Raw genomic sequence first — 20,199 nt, 5'->3', positions numbered from 1 at the left:
TTTTTGTGAAACTAGCGCTTAAGCTGTTGACTTGCTAGAGGTCTGAATTCACACATCATTTTATAAAGCAGTGGTTTTATTTATGCAAGTGGGCTTAAATATTTTTTTATGTAAAATATTTTATTAATATAAATTCAGTCAAGTCATACTCTGGAAAAGTCACACAACGTGTTGATTTTCCTAAGAGACTGAGATAGTATATGATTAGCGTCGCGTCGCTTGGCAGTCCACATTCGGTAATATTATACTGAAAGATATGTTTTATAGCAGAAAGGACTTATTTATGATGTAGACATTTTGATAATAAATTTAACTAAACACTTATATTACGTTTCCAGTATATATTATTAATTACAAACGGAAACTTTCCATTGAAATTTTAGACTGTAAGTACATAATATATGTATTATATATTTTACATAACATTCCGAGCATAAAATTTGCGACGGTTTTTAGTTTTTTATTATAATAACAGATAGATAATTTATTGAATTTATTTTATTAATTGATTTTTATGTATCTTTTATATATTAATTTATAGTTTATTTTATTGAAAAATAAAAATTATGAAATTATATTAATATTCAATCATAGAATTTAAAACATAGGTAATTGTTATATGGACTTGTAGTTGTTAAAGCATAAAAATATATTTAATCTGCATAACTTCTGGTTATATTTTGTGTATTTAAGGTCGCGGGTTCGAGCCAGAATATCAGACTCAAAATTTTATTTTATAAAATATGCTATTAATAAAAAACTGGTCCAATTGTAAAGTGACATCTATTAATTATGAATTAAATTTTTATTTTTAATTATCTGTAATATATGTCACCGATTTCCAGACTTTCAGTCTGGTTTTTAATATTTAATTGTAGATATTTATTAGGTCTGATTAACTTATCCAGTTGGTACTGTTTTACCCTATTGTAACGCATTGGGCTCACGCCTCTCAGATTAATAACCGATTAATAAAAATAAATACACGGTACAAAAAAATTAAAATGTAATAAATATACATTGATAGTTCTGAATAAACTAATCAACACATTTCCAAGCCGAAACGTTTAAATGTTTCCCGTGCAGTACCCGCAGGCGGTGCCGTTTCTTCATTTGAATTTTACGCTGAAAATGAAATATGACCCTTTGGATTTTCTTTGTAAAGGTAAAGAACCCTTTCTTGGAGAAACGCAATTTTTGCCGCACTTTCATATTACTCACCAACCCCTCAGGCAATCGGACAAGATTTATGACTCACGCCCCGCGATGAAGACCGAAATGACATTTTTATTTTGGTCATTCATTAAAGTTTTTATGACCGATGCCTTTTTATTGACGCGCTGAGAAATGCTCGGATTTTTGTAAATATTCTCTATTTTTATTATTTCATTTATTTTTGCCCAGAATTGTATCGAGATTCTTATCAAAAAAGTTTTCGCCATAAATGCGATTTATTGCGTTGGATATTGCTGAAACTTTGTCGCATCTTTGTTGTGTTTCCGTTTACAAAAATGTAATACTACGTTTTCAGTATTAAATGTGCGCAATTATGAGTACTTTCATTTTTTGTACTCAACAAATGTACTTAACATAATTATAATATACTTAACATAATTATGTATCGAGTTCCGATTGACTCGCAAAGTACGCAATAAATTTTTATTTACTTGGAGATTTTATTAAGGCACTTCTCGTAAAATATAGTCCAAATTTTTACACTGTATATAAATGTAATAAAAATATTTCGTCGGTATAATAAGAATATTTTCAATAGTGATTTATAGTACAATATTTTGTATATCTCATTTAATAAATATTACTTGATTCACTAAAATGGTTTGATTAAAAAAATACATATTTTAAGCAAAGCGTATTATTCACAAACGACTGCTGACTTTTAAAACTAAGCCAGTGAATAATTTATATAAATATAAATACAATTAAAATAGTATAATAATATATTACAATATTTATTATAATCTTGATCTTTTTATTTTACAAGCATACTCATCATTTTACTGTCATTTGTGTTCGACTGAAAATTAATTCCTGAAGCCTCTCTCAACTGATCGTATGAAATTGAGCTCTCTTCTTGAAATCCGGCACTCTTTGCGGCTTTTTGGCTTCCTTTTGCAGTAAATAATGTCATCGTTACTGGTATATTAAAAGTCTTACACATTAATGCTCTAGAATGTTATAAAAAATACATTTAAAGTAAAATATTTATTTAAACAAAAACTGCTCTAATTAACATACCTGACTTTTAATATTTCTCTGGAAATACCCATTAGCCTATAATCTCTATCAACACACAATCCAATGGAAGTTATAATCTTATCAACATTATACTTTTCGAACACATCAGGACTGCATTTCAAAAAATAATCGCTCACCACCAAAAATGATTTCAAAGGTTCACTTTTGAACTAAATATAAACATTAACCATTAACATTTTTAATTTATATAATAAAAATAAATCACTCACATATTTTTTAATATCGCGATCATCAGTCTTGCATTTAACTGCTATTAAATTGAATCCTATGACTTTCGGCTTAATACCTTGTTTCTCACATTCCTCTTTATTCAAAACGCATATAATATTCATGTTTTGTGGCATCCAATATTTTAATAAATATTCCTTGAATACTTCAAGACCGATCGTATCATTGGATAGCCCTTTGGATAATAATGTGATTATTTGTAATGGTTTTAAAATATATTAATTCATATATACCTGTCGAAATTGTCCATGGTTCGTCCTTGGCATATTGTTCAACTACTAATTTAAACATGTCTTCATATCTGTCCTCAGTTAGATCTTGAATTGTAAATGTAAGTTTTCGTCCATCTTTAGATGTTCTTCCGAAAGTATTCCATATATGAGGATATTCAACGGAGGAAGGGCGACGCCACGTAGAAGTAAAAAACATATTTTCTTTGAAATGTTACGCTTACAAACGTTATCAATGTACTGAAGAAGTGTTGTGTTAATCATCGCATTATATATGCAAGGCATAGAATGATATAAATAGTTCAATGTCACACGGAGTAGAGATATAGCTTCTTTTAATGATAATATTTTCTCTATGCTTGTTATATTTACAATAGTATCAGTTCATTTTTTTACTTTTCAATAATCAATACGCAAATAACAAGATAATTATTGTGTAATTATTGAAAACTGAGTATCTGTAATTATGTCATGGTTGTATGAATAATAATTCAATGTCAATACTTAAACAAGATGTAATAATACAACAATTATTTTTATAACAACGCGCGACTGCAATTACCCATATAGAGATTACATCATATATTATTATAAATGACTTTAATATTATGTTTATGTAATTCAATACTAATATAGTGTTAGTACGATACATACACATACAAAAAGTATTTTTTTTTTAATAAATTTTCTGAATATGACATAGATAGGCGTCACGTCACACATTTCTGTAAAAATCGGTTGTAAAAAAACTACATACGACAAAAAATATAATTATAGTATTTGATTATATATTAAAATTTCTGGCTTCACTTTGTCAGCCAATGAAACACTTGATTACTTGCTTGAGATGCGAGTGATGAACATGTATATTTTAATCAATTAGACTGAAAGAAATATCTATGCTCATTTTTTTACGTCTTTAGACCAAAAATGCACAATTGTCTGCTGTGTCATTGAGTTCTTTCCACGCCCCTTAATCATGCTATTTTTGGGTTTTGAGATAAAAGGAGTGTAACTTTATAGCCAAAATAAACGCAAAAAAGCTAGTAACATTTTTTTTGATCAACATATAAATTACAACATATGTCTATAGAAAAATGTAGTTCAGATGGTAAAATTTAATGGGAGGTTTTGAATGTCCGAATCTTTGTTGGCGTGTCGAGTTGTATTATTGTCGAATGTGATTTCTGGGGACCAGACAAAGCTGCGCAGGACAAATTCGCGCCGACAAAGCCGCGCGAATCAAAATTATAAAATTGAATAAAATGAAAAAAAATGTTTTTTTTTTTACTTTTATTTATTTTGTTTTGTGAAAAAAAGGCCGATCCAAATGAAACTTGAGTTCCAAATTTATTATAAAAAAATATAATATTGAAATATAGTTATATTTATTACACATTAAAAAGGTATTACGATGAAATTCAATATATATGTTTTTACATATATAATATAATACAATATCAATTTTACAGTAACTTATTTTCCTACTGAATTTTAACGAAATTTTTATAAAATGTAATTAAATGCTTATGATATTTATTGAAACATATTTGCGCCAATATATTTAGGTGTTATTCATATATTTGCGATTATTTGCTACTTTCATAATCGATTAGGACTGTAAGATTACAAATTGAAACACATAGTGTACTTTCTAGCTTTTTATCATTAACAAATTTGCAAAAATTTTCTACATTCATAAACCTTTCAACTTTTCTCTATAAAAGGGCAATGAAGTTTCATAAACATTTAGTTGACTTAATAGTAGAATAACAGCTTAAGTCAGTTTACTATTTGTGCTTTGGTTTAATTTACCAAAGGTATGGTAAAAAAAACCGGCCCAGCTCTAGTGACATCTATTGGTTATAAATTATATTACACATAATAATTTATAATTATTAATAAAGATGTCACCAATTTCATACTTTTTCAGTATGCTAGTTCATAATTACTTGTCTTTGTTATATCTGATTGACTTACTCAATTGGTACAGATTTACCCCGTTGTAACGTATTGGGTTTTTGCCACTTTTTTATTTTTTTTAAATATTAAAAGAAAGCTATAAAATCCAAAAACTATTTATTGTTAATAAGGTAATTATATAAAAAAAGGATTCTCTACCTAGAACGTCTTTCAATAGAAATATTAATTTGTAGAGTAAAAATATAGATTATAATTATTAAAAAACTATTATATCTTTTTTGTCATAATAAAATTTTAAGTAAATAAAAATTGAAAGCAATATTAATATATAAATTTGTAAATATTATTATGGTATAATAAATTTTAGTACAACATAATCTATAATTGGTAAACGACCTGAAACAATATATTGCTTTATTTACTGAACTTTGGTATTACATGTATCCGGCAATACTATAATATGTTTTTTTTATATTCATATGCAAATATATGTAAACATGTAATTTACCAAGTTTTTATTCTTAAATTTATAATATAATTGTATATTTTGATTTGATAAATAAGTCGTATAATATTTAGTTTAAGCGATTGATTCATTGATTTATCGCTAAAGTGAATAGATACTTTTATATTTTTTGTGAGTTCACATACAATATTATTGTAATTGTGTCTATCTAGCAGTCACGCGTTTATTTTTTAATAGATGGCAAAGTTTTTTTATTAAAAATATTATAATATTAGCTACCATTTTTAAACCCGTAGTAATTGCGTAACTGCACATAGATTCTTGTGGAACACAGTCGTTTTCAAAGATCGGGTTGAACTCTAGATTCTGGACGTTATTGATGTACCACGGTTGACGTAAAGAGAGAAGCAGCTGCTTTCTTGATTTTTTCAGTCTCTGATAACGGTCGAAGTAGCTTCGCTTGGTTTGAGTAAATTAGATCGTGAAAAATAAAAGTATAGATATAGACACTATGTAATTATGCGTGGAACTTTTTGCTTTTTTAACATTTAGAGATGTACTTAAATTTGTTATTATTTTTATTTTACATGAGGGTTATTGATTTGTCAACTAGAAACTTGTGGTTTCACATATCAATATGATATAAATTGTTAATTTTGTATATATTTTTGTGCGTACGTGCACCGAACGGCACGTTTTTATCTAGTCCCTGAAAATTTTCAATTGACACGTATATGATGCACAATGTAACTGGTCAGAATAATGCCGCTGTGGCGCAATACCGAATGGTAATGGTTAATGGCACTTTTAATGCGTAAGAATTTTTTCTCGCTGTTCTTCCCAGTAATATCTTTTTACCTGCTTTGTACTTGTCTAGTCGATGAACCTTAAAACTCACTGAACTTTTATTTGCCACTTTATCTTTATTATATGGTTCTGAGAAACTGTGTAATCTCATTTGGCGTGGCAAACGGTCGCCATAAATTGATTAAATAAGTTTAAGAAACAGGTGATGTTTCAATAATGTTAAAATTTTAAAACTCAGGCTAACTAAGTGCATTGAAGCTTATGGCGACTATGCCTAAACATTAATTAAGGGATGTTCTAAAGCAGATGCTTCTAGTTTTTTCCCCAGTAAAATAAAAGTTACGGACTCCAATCAACATACAAGATAATCCATTTGTTTTTATGCATCTTTTAATGGATATTGGATAAGGTAATTACAACACAGACATAAATGGCTAGTTTCAACAAAAATACGTTAATTCAGGGGCTTTTACCCTTTTTTTTGTTACACAGACTTAAGACAGTCAAATGAAGGCCACGGACTCTTACTAATATACGGAACAATCCATTCATTTTTATGTATATTTTAATGGATCTTGTATAAGTTCATTACAACACAGACAAATATGGATGGTTCCTATAAACTACGTTAATTCTTTTAACCTTTTTATTCAACGGACTTCATTTAATTCGTTAAAAGAGTATACATACAAGCAATCCGATTGTTTTTATACTCTTTCAACGGATGTTGCATACGTTAATTACAACACAGATACAAATGGGTGGTTCCTACAAAAATTCTAGTTAACTTAAACTTATATGTCAGTTGACTAAACTTCTTTCAAGGCCGTTTGAAATAGGATATGTTTTCAATCTATGAATGTACTATGAAACACTGTCCATAAAGTAACGATTGACTATGATTATAAGAGCTTCTATATTAACTAATATGCATTTAAAATCATATATTTTTATTTTCAATCAAAGTTTGTTTGGAACAAACCGAAACGTCTTACCATTTATAAAATATCGATGGCCTTTGAAATTTTCAAAAGAGATTTACAAAATCATATTTATTCTATGATGTCATCAGCATCTAATTGTTTACATTAATGTGTTTTAAAATATTACAAGACGTATTGAATATCTTATAACAAGGGAACAGCTTCTAGTTTTTAGATATATTTTTTAGGTGTTCGTGGACCACGCGTTAGGAACCTCTGTTTTCAAAGTATTAAAAATGAATCTTAAAATGAGATGCTTTACTTTTCATATATTATTTGTATTTAAATAATAACAATAAATCACTTAAGATTACGAATCAAGTGACATTTTAATATCATTGGATTAACTGTTTGTACATTATCAAGTATTTATAGAAAGACTTAAGGCAATAAATTTAGGTAAAAGTACACACAGTGATTCTATCAACATCTTCCATAAATTCATTAAATCATATGTAGTTATTATTCACGATTTTTATGAACTGATTTGATGGATAATTATAAGCTATATATGTTTATTTAAATGTTGATATATTATACATATGTATTACTATGATTAAAATTGTTTTTAAATTTCTTAAATAAAGCAATTTTTATTTTGGCAGAATTTGGAATTATTATCTTTCACGGTAATACAAATTTTAGTCTGCACTAATGCACGTTCAAATGCACTAAACCCAGACTGCTTCACGACGCATTTGTTAATCGAATAACCGGTTATTTTAACCGTTAAAATCCAAGGTCAAGTCAAAAGGGGCTTTGACGAATCGTTGGACGATTTCTAGTTGTATCCAATTGTTCCTGCCTGGGCGTTGTAATCCATTCCGTAAATTGACATTTGTCTGTCTGCCGGTTCACGACACCCATTAAACCATTAACTTTATTAGTCATTGTAATAATCAAGCGACGAGCGGTCTATTAAACTTTTTTTATTATGTGTAAAATGCCAGTTTAATAAAATTCTTAATTAATAATAAAAATATTTTTTTAAATAAAACTATCTTCTTAAGCTAAAAAAATATTTTATTTAATTACTTTGCTCATCATTTTCGTTGATTTTGTCGTAGTTTTGAACTCTATCCCAGTGTTTTTGCTTAAATCATCGTATGAATATGAAGCATCTTCTACATATCCAACTTTTGCAGCTGCTTTCTGGGATATGATTGAAGTAAAGTATGACATGGTCAAGGATATTCCAACAGCTTTGCATAATGGTGCTCTAAATTATTCAGAATATTTAATCAATATATTATATAATACTTCCTTGTATATTAAAAAAAAATTGTACCGTGTAGCTAAAATTTCAGAAGCTATACCCATCCCTCTATACTCCCGGTGGACACCCAAACCTAGAGAGTTCATGAATAAATTTACATCGTATTTCTCGTAGACGATGGGACAGTTTTGTTTCAAAACTTCGTAGGCAGACAATAAACCCATTATTGGTTCACTGATTAGCTAAACATATAAATCATATTTTAGCAGTATTAAAATAAACATATAGTATAATATTTTAACTTACGAATTCTTCAAAATTTTCCTCTTCATCATTTGAACAAATACCCAGGAGATTTACACCGACTATTGTCTTCTTTCCACCATTCTCCTTTGATTCATTTTCGTCGTCTAAAAGGCACACTAATTGCACTTTTTGCGGAAAAGTCTGTTCTAAGAGATATTTGGCGAATAATTGAGTGGCTGCTGGATCAGTAGAAACTCCTGAAATATATTTTTTAAATAAGTAAGAAAATAAGGGAATTTAATTTAACTTGCGTACCGGTTGATATATTCCATGTTTCGTCTTTCAAATAATAATTATTCATAAACTCTATAGCATCCATATGCATATCTTCAGTAAGGTCTTGCACAGTGAACTTTAATACTTTCCCATCCCTGGTTTTCTCGAATTTGTGCCACACTTGAGGGTATTCGACCGTAGAAGGACGACGCCACTTTGTCGAGAACATCTTGTCTGAAAAAATATAAAATATACAGATAATATTGATTTTTGTATGCCATGGAGCATAATAAGGATATGATATATTATAAAACGTGAAAGAAACAGAGATATCAGATATTCAATATCTTATTAAAATTGGATTTGTCTTTCAATGCCTCTCTGGAGGTCCGGATATTGATATTCGTCACTTTTTGACAACTATAAGGCTCAGAGGCGCCGATTTCCCGACGAAATAATAAAATGTTAGATTGGTTGGAAAACTGTGAAAGAGAGGAAAATAAATAAAGAAAATATAAACGTTTGCTCTTATGATTTTAATATTTGAACTCGAAATAAACTCAAGGGTTAGTATATTATTTATTTAACAAATGTGGATAAACTATTAATGTTAAAATAAATAATATTTGTATAGCACTCTTTTTAAAAATATACGTTAAAATGACTAGACTTTTCGGATTATACGGAATAGGTCCATAGTCAATATATTTCAATAATTATAATAATATTTGTCTTAGTAAAATTCAGAACAATAAACTGTTCAGGTTTTTGTTATGAATCGTTCTATTTATGCAAGTCGTTGTTTTCTAAAATTAAAAAAATAATATATTTTATTGTAATTTACAGTTACATTTAGTTGTATAGGTACTATTACTATGGCTCAGCTTAAAATTTAACGATTTTTTTATAAAAGCTGACATCTTTGTTAAATAAGATAACGTCACCACATTATCAATAATTTTATATAGTTACGTAATAATTTTTTTTATCAAATTTCCATTTTATTTTAATAAAATTTTACAGCTTATTGATTCATTCTAAGAATTTTTCTTAAAAGATTATAATTAAACACCGTTCTTAATTTATTCACACAGTAAGATTTTTTATGATTGACTCTCAAAAACAGACAATTTATTTTAATAATCTGATGTTTTATATTCAGCTAAGTAGCATCAATGATTCATTAGATAACTCTTTAAAGTAAAAATCGTCGAAATCATCGATGGACCTATAGCTTGTTGATAAAACTATTTATATGACGAGATGTATGTATTTAAAATCCGTTCGGTCGTTCGTTGCTTCTTTAACAACATTTGTGGGATAGTATAAACCCATATTTCAATACACATTTTTATAATATCATGAAACTGTAATACTCAAAGTACTTGTTACCCGAACTATATCACATATTACGGTCGTAAACTTTATACGGTAACTTTGTCAATACATTACATGTACATTACAAAGTAATACCGTATTATTTTGTACACATGTATGTACATTCAATTTATCAAAAGTAAACACACGCGCACTTTTATACAACAACACAATGTAACATAATAAATATTATGGAAAGTGAAATATTCCACTCACGCGCTTCTGCGATAACAGATTCTGGCCTACTGAGAGTCGTTTATGAAACGCTGTAGAGATGTGCCAATTGATGAGCTGTTTGTAACGCCACGTTTAAATAGTAACCGGTTGTATAACCTTCAAAAGATAATTGCAATAGATATATGTTTATTGATATATTGCTTATTAGATTTGACATATCAGAAAAAATAAATATTTAATTGAAATGTCAAATAAAAATATTTTCTAATGTAATAACATTAGCTGAATATTGTAATTGTAACATTTGTATGTTAAAAATCTTGATCTTGGATATATTTATATTTAAAGTAATAATCTATAATGTTTGTTGTTATCGTCCAAATATTATTAGATAAAAAATATTATTTTGCTACTGATATAGTCGAACCTTGTACATGTTGAATTGGATTAATTAATCACTTACACGGGTTAAAGAAAAACAAGTTATTCTTAGACTACGCAGAAATTTTCGAACAAATATTCTAAATTGTATGTATTGTTATTTGATATGTACATCATAATAATACTAGAGCAATTTTGCATTTCCGTATGCCATATAATATTTTTCTATTAATATCTTATAAGATATTAAAAATATACATATTTATTTATATATTGTAAATATTCCGTTGTAATATAACAGGCGTTAGCCCAATTTGTTACAACAATGTAAAAAAATTTAAGGCATACTAACTAAATGAGACACTAGATATCACTAGTTAGTTACATATAAACTTTCATTACACCGCAAAATCAATATATGCCAATGTACTCAATTTTATTTAATATGCTTTAGAATACTCTCTAATCCACGAAATAAACATATAAATAAAACAATATTTATATATAAATAAAAACTAAAATAGATCACTATATTTATCTTCTAGATAAAACCGAATCTGTTACGATGGATCGGAATCATATTTGTAAAATGATCACTAATTCTGATTTTTGATACATGTAGACATTTTGGTCCATATGGGATTTGAGCACAGGTCTTTTAGGTATTAGTCACTGACTTATACCACTGGTTTATTGTGTTTTGTATATCTTTAAATGCAATCATAAAAGAGCGAGTTATGTTCTAATACTATTTATGTTATTAATGTATTCACAAGAGTGTCGCATAACACGCACGATATAAAAAAGTAACCGATCGTAGGCAAACAACTAGATGACCTTGTCAGTTTTAGAATTAAAGAGTGATATAAAACTGCTCTTTCAGTTGTGCTAATACTTTTGTGAGCAATCTAAATTACATTTTTTCCCTCTTCAATAAATTAATAAATGCTGTAATACATACAGTATTTTTCAATAAGACATCATTTGTGTTTATTAATATTATGACATTATCAAAAATATTTCACTATGTGGTTGTATCTTCGAGGTAGGTTTGTTTGCGAAAGAACCTGTCCTCAATCCCCTTAATAATTCTTATCATTTGAAGCAGATCAGAATACTTTTTGGCGTTTAAAACGACATAAAAAATAGATAGTTTTTATTCAAGAAAGGTTCAGGTTTTGTATAAAAATTTTGTGAGCACCAGATAAGCATATTAGTTTGTTTTTCCCGTCGACGAAAAACGTTAGTTCTTAGAAAACCCAGGTGACACAAATCAATCTGTTTTATTACTCTTCTAGCGAGTCTTTTGCAAATAATTTACACTTAACGATTATGAATCGTTTCTATATTCTAAATAAAAAAGTAAATCAGTCTGTATTAAGACGATATTTGTTATATCGCATGTAGAGCTAAATTTGTTTTTATATATTTTTTTTTTATATTTTTTTATTTATTTATTAATTTCGAGGCTTAGAGAGTTTTCTGAAGCATACGAAATTCAAGCATTTTCATTTACAAAACACATCTCATAACAATGATTATGAAGCACGGTATTAGGGCACGCAGACCCTAAGGCTATGGTCAGAAGCGCGCGCTAGTGTCGTCTCAAAATCTACTGTTCATGGCGTGGCTCAAAACCATTGATATCCCTGGCGCTTTAAAAAAGGAGTAAAGTTCCTGGAAGCAAAATTTATCAGAACATCATGATAATTCACGCCTTAAATATAAATAAAAAGCAGTTTTAATAACGCCTTATATTTTTTCTGGAAAGAAGTTTTAATTTGCTTCTGTGAATCGGCGTTATCTTTCTTGGCGTAGAAACGGTCGCCATATTAAGTTATGCGAAAGTTTTTGATCAGTTCTTTTCCGTTGGTCGAATCTGATTTTTACCCGATTTTTGTCATGCCAAAATATACACTCAAGCGGTGAAGTGGAAATGATAGGTCTTGAAAGTCGGAGAGTCTTTGCTGGCGTGTCGAGTTGTATTATTGTCGGGTGTGATTTCGGTAAAGCAACTGAGAGTATCGTGATGTGTTCTTGTGATACTCGATCCGTTGATTTCTCTCGTGTCGATATCTGTGCTCATGTATTCCGTGCCGTCTTTTCATATATGTCTTTTGCGTCTTTTACCGTGTCGTTGCTGCGTTTTGCCCCCTATGCTCAAGTGTCAAAGCCTAAGTACATTTACAAAATTTGTTTATGCATTAAAAAAAAAAGGTCCAAATGACCATGTTGTAAAATAACAATAGTATTATTCACAAGGTGGAATGTATGTTCTAGTTAGCGCACTTACTGTTCAAACAAAGAGTAGTATTTCAGCGGTACTTATGGTTGATTAACGTTTTTGGATGGATGTGCTATTTAATGATTATTAAAGTGATTGTTTGGTCAAGAGATCTCTTTTTAATTGTTGTAAAAAATACTGCATGTAGTTACTTTTGAGCTGTGTTGATTTCTCTTTTCTTTGATTAAAATGGTCATTCAATTACCTCTATATAAGATTTGAGCCTCCATTGTTCCACAAATTTATCTTTAAAAGATAAGCCCTGCGCTGTACATAGCATTACAGTTAATGATTCATGCTTGATGCAGTCCTTCACTTGCCCTTAATAAGCTTGAAGCAAGATGAATTATTAAGTAGTCAAGCATAGATATCTCTAAGGAGCAGAATGGTGGTACAGCTCAATGTGTACTATGTTTTATCAGATTTTATAATGCTGTGGGGGGCAATTTCGTTGGCTACACTGGAGCTTCGTTGTGCAATTAACGATACGCAAGAGGGAAAACAACTAACAAACTTTTTATAGCATGTAAATATTTATTCACACAATAAATTTTCTACAGAAGCTAACGTATATCTTATTGCTAACCCGTCATGACCATTCACCAAAAAACTTTTGAAAATGTAAATGATATTTAACAGTGACAAGAGTTTCTGATGATTTTTTAAAATTGTCGATAATTTGTTGCTTATGTATTATATGTAATTTTAAGTATTCTAATCAGTATTATGAATCAACAAAGATACATAAATTATTGTTTCACTGCTATTTGATATATATTTTTCTCGTATTGTTTAGTATATATATAAAATCATTTTAAAAATAGCCGATTTCTAATCTCTAAAACAGTTTTTAGATTTATTATGGACATTGGCTTTGGTAAATCGTTTTTTATTCCGTATTGAAAAAACATAGATAGCTAGTCCCTATGCGATTTTTAATTATGTAGATCCTGTGAAGAATTTTTTTGGGAATTTATATTTTTATTATTGCATAAATTGTATAGAAAATGCTGAGGTTTGTGGTGAGAATCTTAATAACGTAGTCATACTTTTATGCCCGTAGAAATATTTTATCGTAGTCTCTTATTTTTTTAAAAGATGACAAAGATACATATAGTATGTATCTAAAGTAATATGTTAGAGCACTCAGATAAGACTAAGTTCATGTGGAAATGTTTATGTAATATATGGTATTGAAGGGCATCACTTATTGTTACATATATTGCCAATGACGAAAATAGATAAAAGCAAACAATGTTAACATCACACTAGGCGAGAGTAATCCGATTCCATAATGAAATATTTGGAGACATTATTTTTTTATTAGACACCGTATTTTATTTAATTGTATATTGATTGAATATTTGTTATTTTATTTTATCCTATGTAATAACACTGATACATATTTATAGTATAAAAAACTAGCAAAAAAAAAAGATTTAATGTAGCATATGAGGCGTTGATATTGCCAACTAAACAACAATACATTTCAAAATTCTATGAGTATTGGAAAGTATGGGATATTACGCGTTGCGTGAAAAGTTTGCCTACTATTTTTATTCAGAATCTTAATCTTTTGGAATATACATTTTAGGATTGAATCTGTTTTATATTTTTTAACAAAACTTCATGCGTTGATATCATGTGCATTTATTTGTAATGATCTAAAAATCTTGTACTGAAATTCTGATAAAATTATTTGAATATTTGCTTCTGATTATAATTGTAAATATGTTAAAAATCTATAAAAAAAACATAAACAAAGTTAATTGTTGTGATATTTTTCTATTAAATTTGAATCAACATTTATAAGGTTTATTTTTACCATAAAAGTGTTTTATGCCTTACCAATTTACGTATAAAAAGTCCAATAAACTGCACATTTTGACATATCTATCACTTACACGCAAAACCAATATTCCACCTGATACCATGCAAACATACTAAAATTCGCAAACACGCGCGTTCCACATAAAAAAACCGCTCACCGAGCACGTCTCGCTGAGGCTTTAAAACGTTAAAAATATAAATGTACGTGTATGTACAGTCAGACGATCGAACGAGTTGAAGAGCTCTAAAAAAACGAAGAATAGGAAAAGATCGCAAAAGTTCCAAAAACACGGTCATAACTCAAATAGAGCAAGAACAAAAACACTCTGTTTGTGACAGGCGGCGAGGTGAAACGCGGGACGAATACAAAGATGAGGAAAGGTCACAGAGCTTTGAGCTTTATCTTTCCACGCGAGCTTTTGTGACGATGATTGTTATTATATAAATTGTAACGGTTCAGGATAGGCGTTTCGAACGGGTCGAAACAAAGATCAAACGGCGGAAAAACGGAGCTTTAAGGGCCTGAAAATTTACAAGCTCGGAAAATTCTATACACAATAACGACCGTTACGTATTACGACCTTAAATCGGGGTCGGAGCCGTAACGGTAATTATTTGCGATGGTGAGCTTCCTAGACAAATTTTGGACTTTGTAATTATTTAACGGTAAATATGCGTGTGCTAAAAGATAATAGAATACGATTCGGATCCAAGGGATTAAAAGAAAATTAATAACATGTATTAGCTTAGTTAGGTGTGTCGTTAAAGCTTCCATTAGGGTAATGAGCATCTATACAAGGTACCGTCATTTTCTTTCATTGGCTAAACGGTCTGCTAAAGCTCGGTTTTCACTTCAGCAGAAATAGCCCAGTGGTATTCAACTTCTCGTTACCATTCAATGATGATACTGTAAGGAATTCTACATAAGAGCGTTTTATAAATCACACTTAAGCAAAACAAAACACGAGATCACCCAGAATTTGAGATTGCCAGACTTATTTCAAAATAGGATATTTCAGACCTGTCCAATCAAGGCATAAACATGATTTTAAATTACCTAGTAGTGATTATCGTAGTAAAGATTTCTATATTTTGGAATATCAGCGCGAAATTTTAAGTTGGACAAAGCAAATCAAGTCATACTTTTTTCACCATCCCGTATATTATGATCATAGGATTCGTATTTTATATATCTAATATAAATGTATATATGTTTTTTTAGAGGTTCGCGAGTATTATTATTAAAATTTACTGTTCGATATTTCGGCAGTGATACTCCTGCCATTGTCACGAATTTTCAGTTGCAATGAACACCGAGACTTAAATTATATTAATACTCGTGAACCTCTAAAAAATATATATACATTTATATCAGATATATATAATTTATAGTTTTTTTAGCATGATAAACTCGCAGTTGTGGTTTAACTATTATTAAATATAATTTTATCTAATTGTTCTGTAAATGTATTTCGTAAATATGTTTTTTTTTGTGCGGAGTGTATACTAATTAATCTGTTATGCTCTGCACGTGTATATAAATAAGTAAATATTATAAACTAAAAGTTTTATATAAATTATGTTACATGATAATATACAGTGTTTTTTATATATGGAGATGTTACGGTATCTTCGCTGAGAAGATTGCCAAGGATTTGGATTCCCTAACACCTCATATTAATATTCATAGCATCGATTGCGTAATGACTCTCAGTCGTTTTTTCCCTCTCGATTTTCGAATTTCCTCATTTTTTCCCCACAATGAAAATGTTTACATTCCTCCCCGTTCGTCTGTCTTTGATTCATGGCCTTATAAATCAAGCGTATTCCCTTTCGACCGCCGGGTGCACCATTATGCCGAATATCAATCGAAGACCTCCAAACCGCAAAGGTCCCTTCCGTGTCTGGAACATCCACCGAAAATTTTCGGATGTTAATCGAAAAGTTTGCAAAGGAATCACTTCCGCTCGGCGGGGTCCGCTTCCGCACCGTTCGCGAAAATTCTCGCTCTCTTTTGTAATATTATATATATATGTTTTTTCTCTGTACACTTTAAAAAAGGGCCACTCGAAACGGCGCTGGAAGTGGGTTGCCTATCTGGTAACAAAATGTCCGACGTTCAATTACCAGGATACAGAGAATTGTATTCTAGTCAGAAATTGCCAATTTGGACGGCTGCGTCGGAAGAGTGAATTAAATTTTTGTAGAAGCAACACAAAACGTAATATAGTTTTACTTACTTAAATATATACAGGGTGATCAATGAGTCACTAGTATTTTTCTCGTAGTTTTTTCTCATTGATGAGAATCGTTTCACCGATTCTCTAGAATCTTGAGTAAAGCACTTAATGAATAAATAATAAATATAAGTTACAGCATATATTTATTGTTATAAGCAATTATTGTATGCATATCAATATATAAGTATATAATAGTAGCAGGTCATAAAGTATATTAGTCGTAAAGTATGAAATGAAATGCTGTATGTTCCTTAGTTCTTGCGAATCCTTTTATATGTTTTGTACTAGCTGCTTTAACGAATAACTTAACTGTACCTTATATAAAGTATAGTAAAAAAGGCTGAATTTAAAAAAAAATATTTCAATAAATTTCCCACATTATTAATTAATTTATATAAAATAAAATAAAAAGATAAAAATATTAGGAGGATTCTAATAATTTAAATTAAAGTATTTTTTTTGCTTAAATCGATGCTATAATTAAAATGCCAATAAATATTGTTGTCGTTAATTTTAAAGTGTACGTATAATAATAATAAAGTCAGCAATATAAAAAAAAAATGGGAGTTCAATTTTAATGGAAAGCTTTAAACTCAATTTAGTGAAACTTAAATTCGCGTTTGTTAATCCCAGAGTTTATCATATCTTTTTATTTTTACACATGGATATTTTTTAAGTCGTTAGATAAATTATTTGTGCAAATTAAAAACTATTTTTAAAAGAATCAGATTAATAATATATTATTTGGGGAAATAAAATAGGGAAAGTGAATCTTTGTCAGCTAGATATTTCGTTATTGTTTTATTTATTTAAAAAAATTTTTACGATACAATTTTATTTATAATTATTTTTCATTATAATAATATACTTTTATTTATTAGAATTATATAATCAGGAGACGTATACATTCACAATATTAAATTAAACGAATTATTAAAGCTTAACTATATGTAATGGAAATAAACGATTTTCAGTCAGATACAGGATTTTTTTATAATAAAATTAAATACAATTATTGCTTAAAAAATAAAAAAGTACATGGATATTTACTTTTCCTTTTGTAGCAATATTTGTGTCTCATTATTATTGTTTTTGAAATATTTAATGAAAATGTCCCTTACATAAATTGAAACTTTTACATCAACTTTATTTCATTTCATCTACATTGAATGTATACTATGGAAAGAACGACGAAAAAATACTCAACTAAATAAATTGCATCGCTCGCTCTTTCATCGTGGGAATATCATCAGGCGGTTTTTCGTCATTACATACCGAGTGTGGAGGTTCTGAAAAGAAGCAGTCATATGGTTTGGGGTCGAGGTCAAACAACGCAAAAGTGGAGGGCAAACATTTTTTTTCGATCAGGCAAACAAGCAGCGATAACGGAACTCCATTATAAACGTCCCTTCTAGGATCTTTCACGATCAAATTGTTTCCTTTATGTACACTTTGTTGTTTGTCCACGCGAAGGTTCTTTTTTCTTTCGTTCACAAGCAAAATTCTACCAGAAAGCTATAATGCTAGCGATTGATTTAGCGGTGTGATGTTTTCAGGAATATTTATAAAGTTGATAAACTATATTAATTCAGGCTCACCATTTTATTACTGGTTAATAGGAACATAAGTAATTATATGGCAATAATAAAATATATTTAAATGTTTTTAATAATAATTATTTAGTTACATTCGGAGTTTTTCTTATATAATTTATTTCGCTGAGATAAAACTTAATTTTTTGCCTTAAAGATGCAAATATTTTACAGAATTTATTTTAAATTCTTTGCAATACTAGTAAAATATTTTACCTTAAAAATGTAAATATAAATATAAACTAAAGCTGAAAATCAAATGGTTCTGATCTAATTAAATTATTTAAAATGTAGAGTTATTGCTGTGTTTTATGATTTTTACTATTGGTAGATTTAGTTATACGCTGTGGATTACCCAATATTTGTAATGCATGTAGTTGTAAGTAGATTTCCATTAAAAAACTTTGCATACTCACCTACACTCGGAAACATCTTGAAAAACACAATCCCCTATATGATGCAGCATCTTTACATCACAAAAGAATTTGCCTTACAGTGTACATCTCTCGCGGTTGAAAATATGATAGATTCCTTATAGCGAAGCAACCCCGCAAGGGCTGTTGTGGGTGGTTTTTGAAGTACACACTCCATTTATCACCACACGTTGACAAATGACGGCAGAGCGTCACTCGGGTGTAAGTAAATTTTCTTCGATCAAACAAAAAACGCATGTTTGTTCTGCCACATTTAGATGATTTGTGGAGAGAGTGCGTAAAACGATAGCTATTAATTACGATTATGTGGGTCGACACACGAGAGCCGATCGAAAAGCGATATAATAAATTAATGTGTGTGTAAATATAGTCTAAATATATGCTTAATTAAAGGAAAATGGATACTGTATTAGGTAGTCAAAATATTCAAACTTTTAGAAATTTTAATTAAAATTTTCAAAGAAATTTCTCGATATAAAAGTCATGTCTTTCAATTTATCAACTATAAGAAACGCCAAAAAAATATTTTTATCCAGGTTTATGCTGGGTAGAAAGGGCACGGATAATTAAAAAACACTATCAGTTTTGATTTGGTGTTAAAGTATATATAATATATTTACACTACAGATTAAAAAACATATTTATTAAAAAATCTGTTTGTTTGCTCTTGAGATTATCTCAATAAGAGCTATCGAATCCCTTTTGATCAATGTAGTCCAGTAGTTTCAACATAAGTCAGTGCCGTCTTGCGATTAATGTAATTGTTAGTATCTTCTTTACATATATTCTCACTATCCTTCCATCCTTTTCTATTCGAGTGACAATAGAAATCATTCAAGCATTAAAAACCGAGATCATTTGAATCGCGATCAAATGATTTTCTAATCGACATTTGCAAAACATTTTAATATTTTAGATAAATCATTTGCTTCAGTCTCTTCAGAATCCAATACAGCTATTTGTGCGTTAGGAAGAATCTTTTTCCACGATCAAACAGGTGTTACTGATCAAGCCATCATCTTTCTTATAAAGTTTTCAAAAGACTAGCACGGTAAAGCCGTTTTGTTATTAATATAATAATCTCTTATTTCAAGAACCCATTTGGTTTTAAACCAATATTTTAAGATACAAGTATTGCAAAGAACTTAAAATACACACAATAATTTGCATAATCGTTATACAGTCAGATTATTGAGTTTAAGTTTAGTCCCATCGAAATAATTAATATAAAA

The 20,199-nt window shown here is 29.2% G+C and overlaps 3 protein-coding genes across 4 annotated transcripts in view; 1 reads left to right on the top strand and 2 right to left on the bottom strand.

The window, feature by feature from the left end:
• Nucleotides 1-20,199, top strand: part of LOC148230562 (uncharacterized) — a 243,250-nt gene that overhangs the window by 121,837 nt on the left and 101,214 nt on the right. The window lies entirely within an intron of this gene.
• On the bottom strand, nt 1,805-2,985 carry LOC148230564 (uncharacterized). The gene is made up of 4 exons (XM_088194637.1): nt 2,739-2,985; nt 2,487-2,680; nt 2,257-2,426; nt 1,805-2,186 (listed from the first exon to the last, which is right to left on the bottom strand). Exons 1-4 carry the CDS (start codon nt 2,932-2,934, stop codon nt 1,991-1,993), a joined length of 756 nt encoding a protein of 251 aa, XP_088050763.1. The 5' UTR covers nt 2,935-2,985; the 3' UTR covers nt 1,805-1,990.
• Nucleotides 7,920-10,360, bottom strand: LOC148230563 (uncharacterized). 2 transcript variants are annotated; one of them, XM_088194638.1, is made up of 5 exons: nt 10,246-10,360; nt 8,692-8,886; nt 8,437-8,633; nt 8,203-8,372; nt 7,920-8,133 (listed from the first exon to the last, which is right to left on the bottom strand). In XM_088194638.1, the coding sequence occupies exons 2-5, from the start codon at nt 8,879-8,881 to the stop codon at nt 7,938-7,940; spliced, it is 753 nt and encodes a 250-aa protein (XP_088050764.1). In that variant the 5' UTR covers nt 8,882-8,886; nt 10,246-10,360; the 3' UTR covers nt 7,920-7,937. The 2 variants fall into 2 exon arrangements, with proteins under 2 accessions (XP_088050764.1, XP_088050765.1); XM_088194639.1 differs by having other exon boundaries at nt 10,045-10,276.

Source organism: Plectrocnemia conspersa, unplaced genomic scaffold (genome assembly GCF_051122295.1).
Source record: "Plectrocnemia conspersa isolate PC_06_02 unplaced genomic scaffold, ASM5112229v1 ptg000010l, whole genome shotgun sequence".
NCBI classification, from domain to species: domain Eukaryota; kingdom Metazoa; phylum Arthropoda; class Insecta; order Trichoptera; family Polycentropodidae; genus Plectrocnemia; species Plectrocnemia conspersa.
Note: the sequence above shows the minus strand (reverse complement) of the source record. Positions and strands in the feature narration are given on the sequence as shown.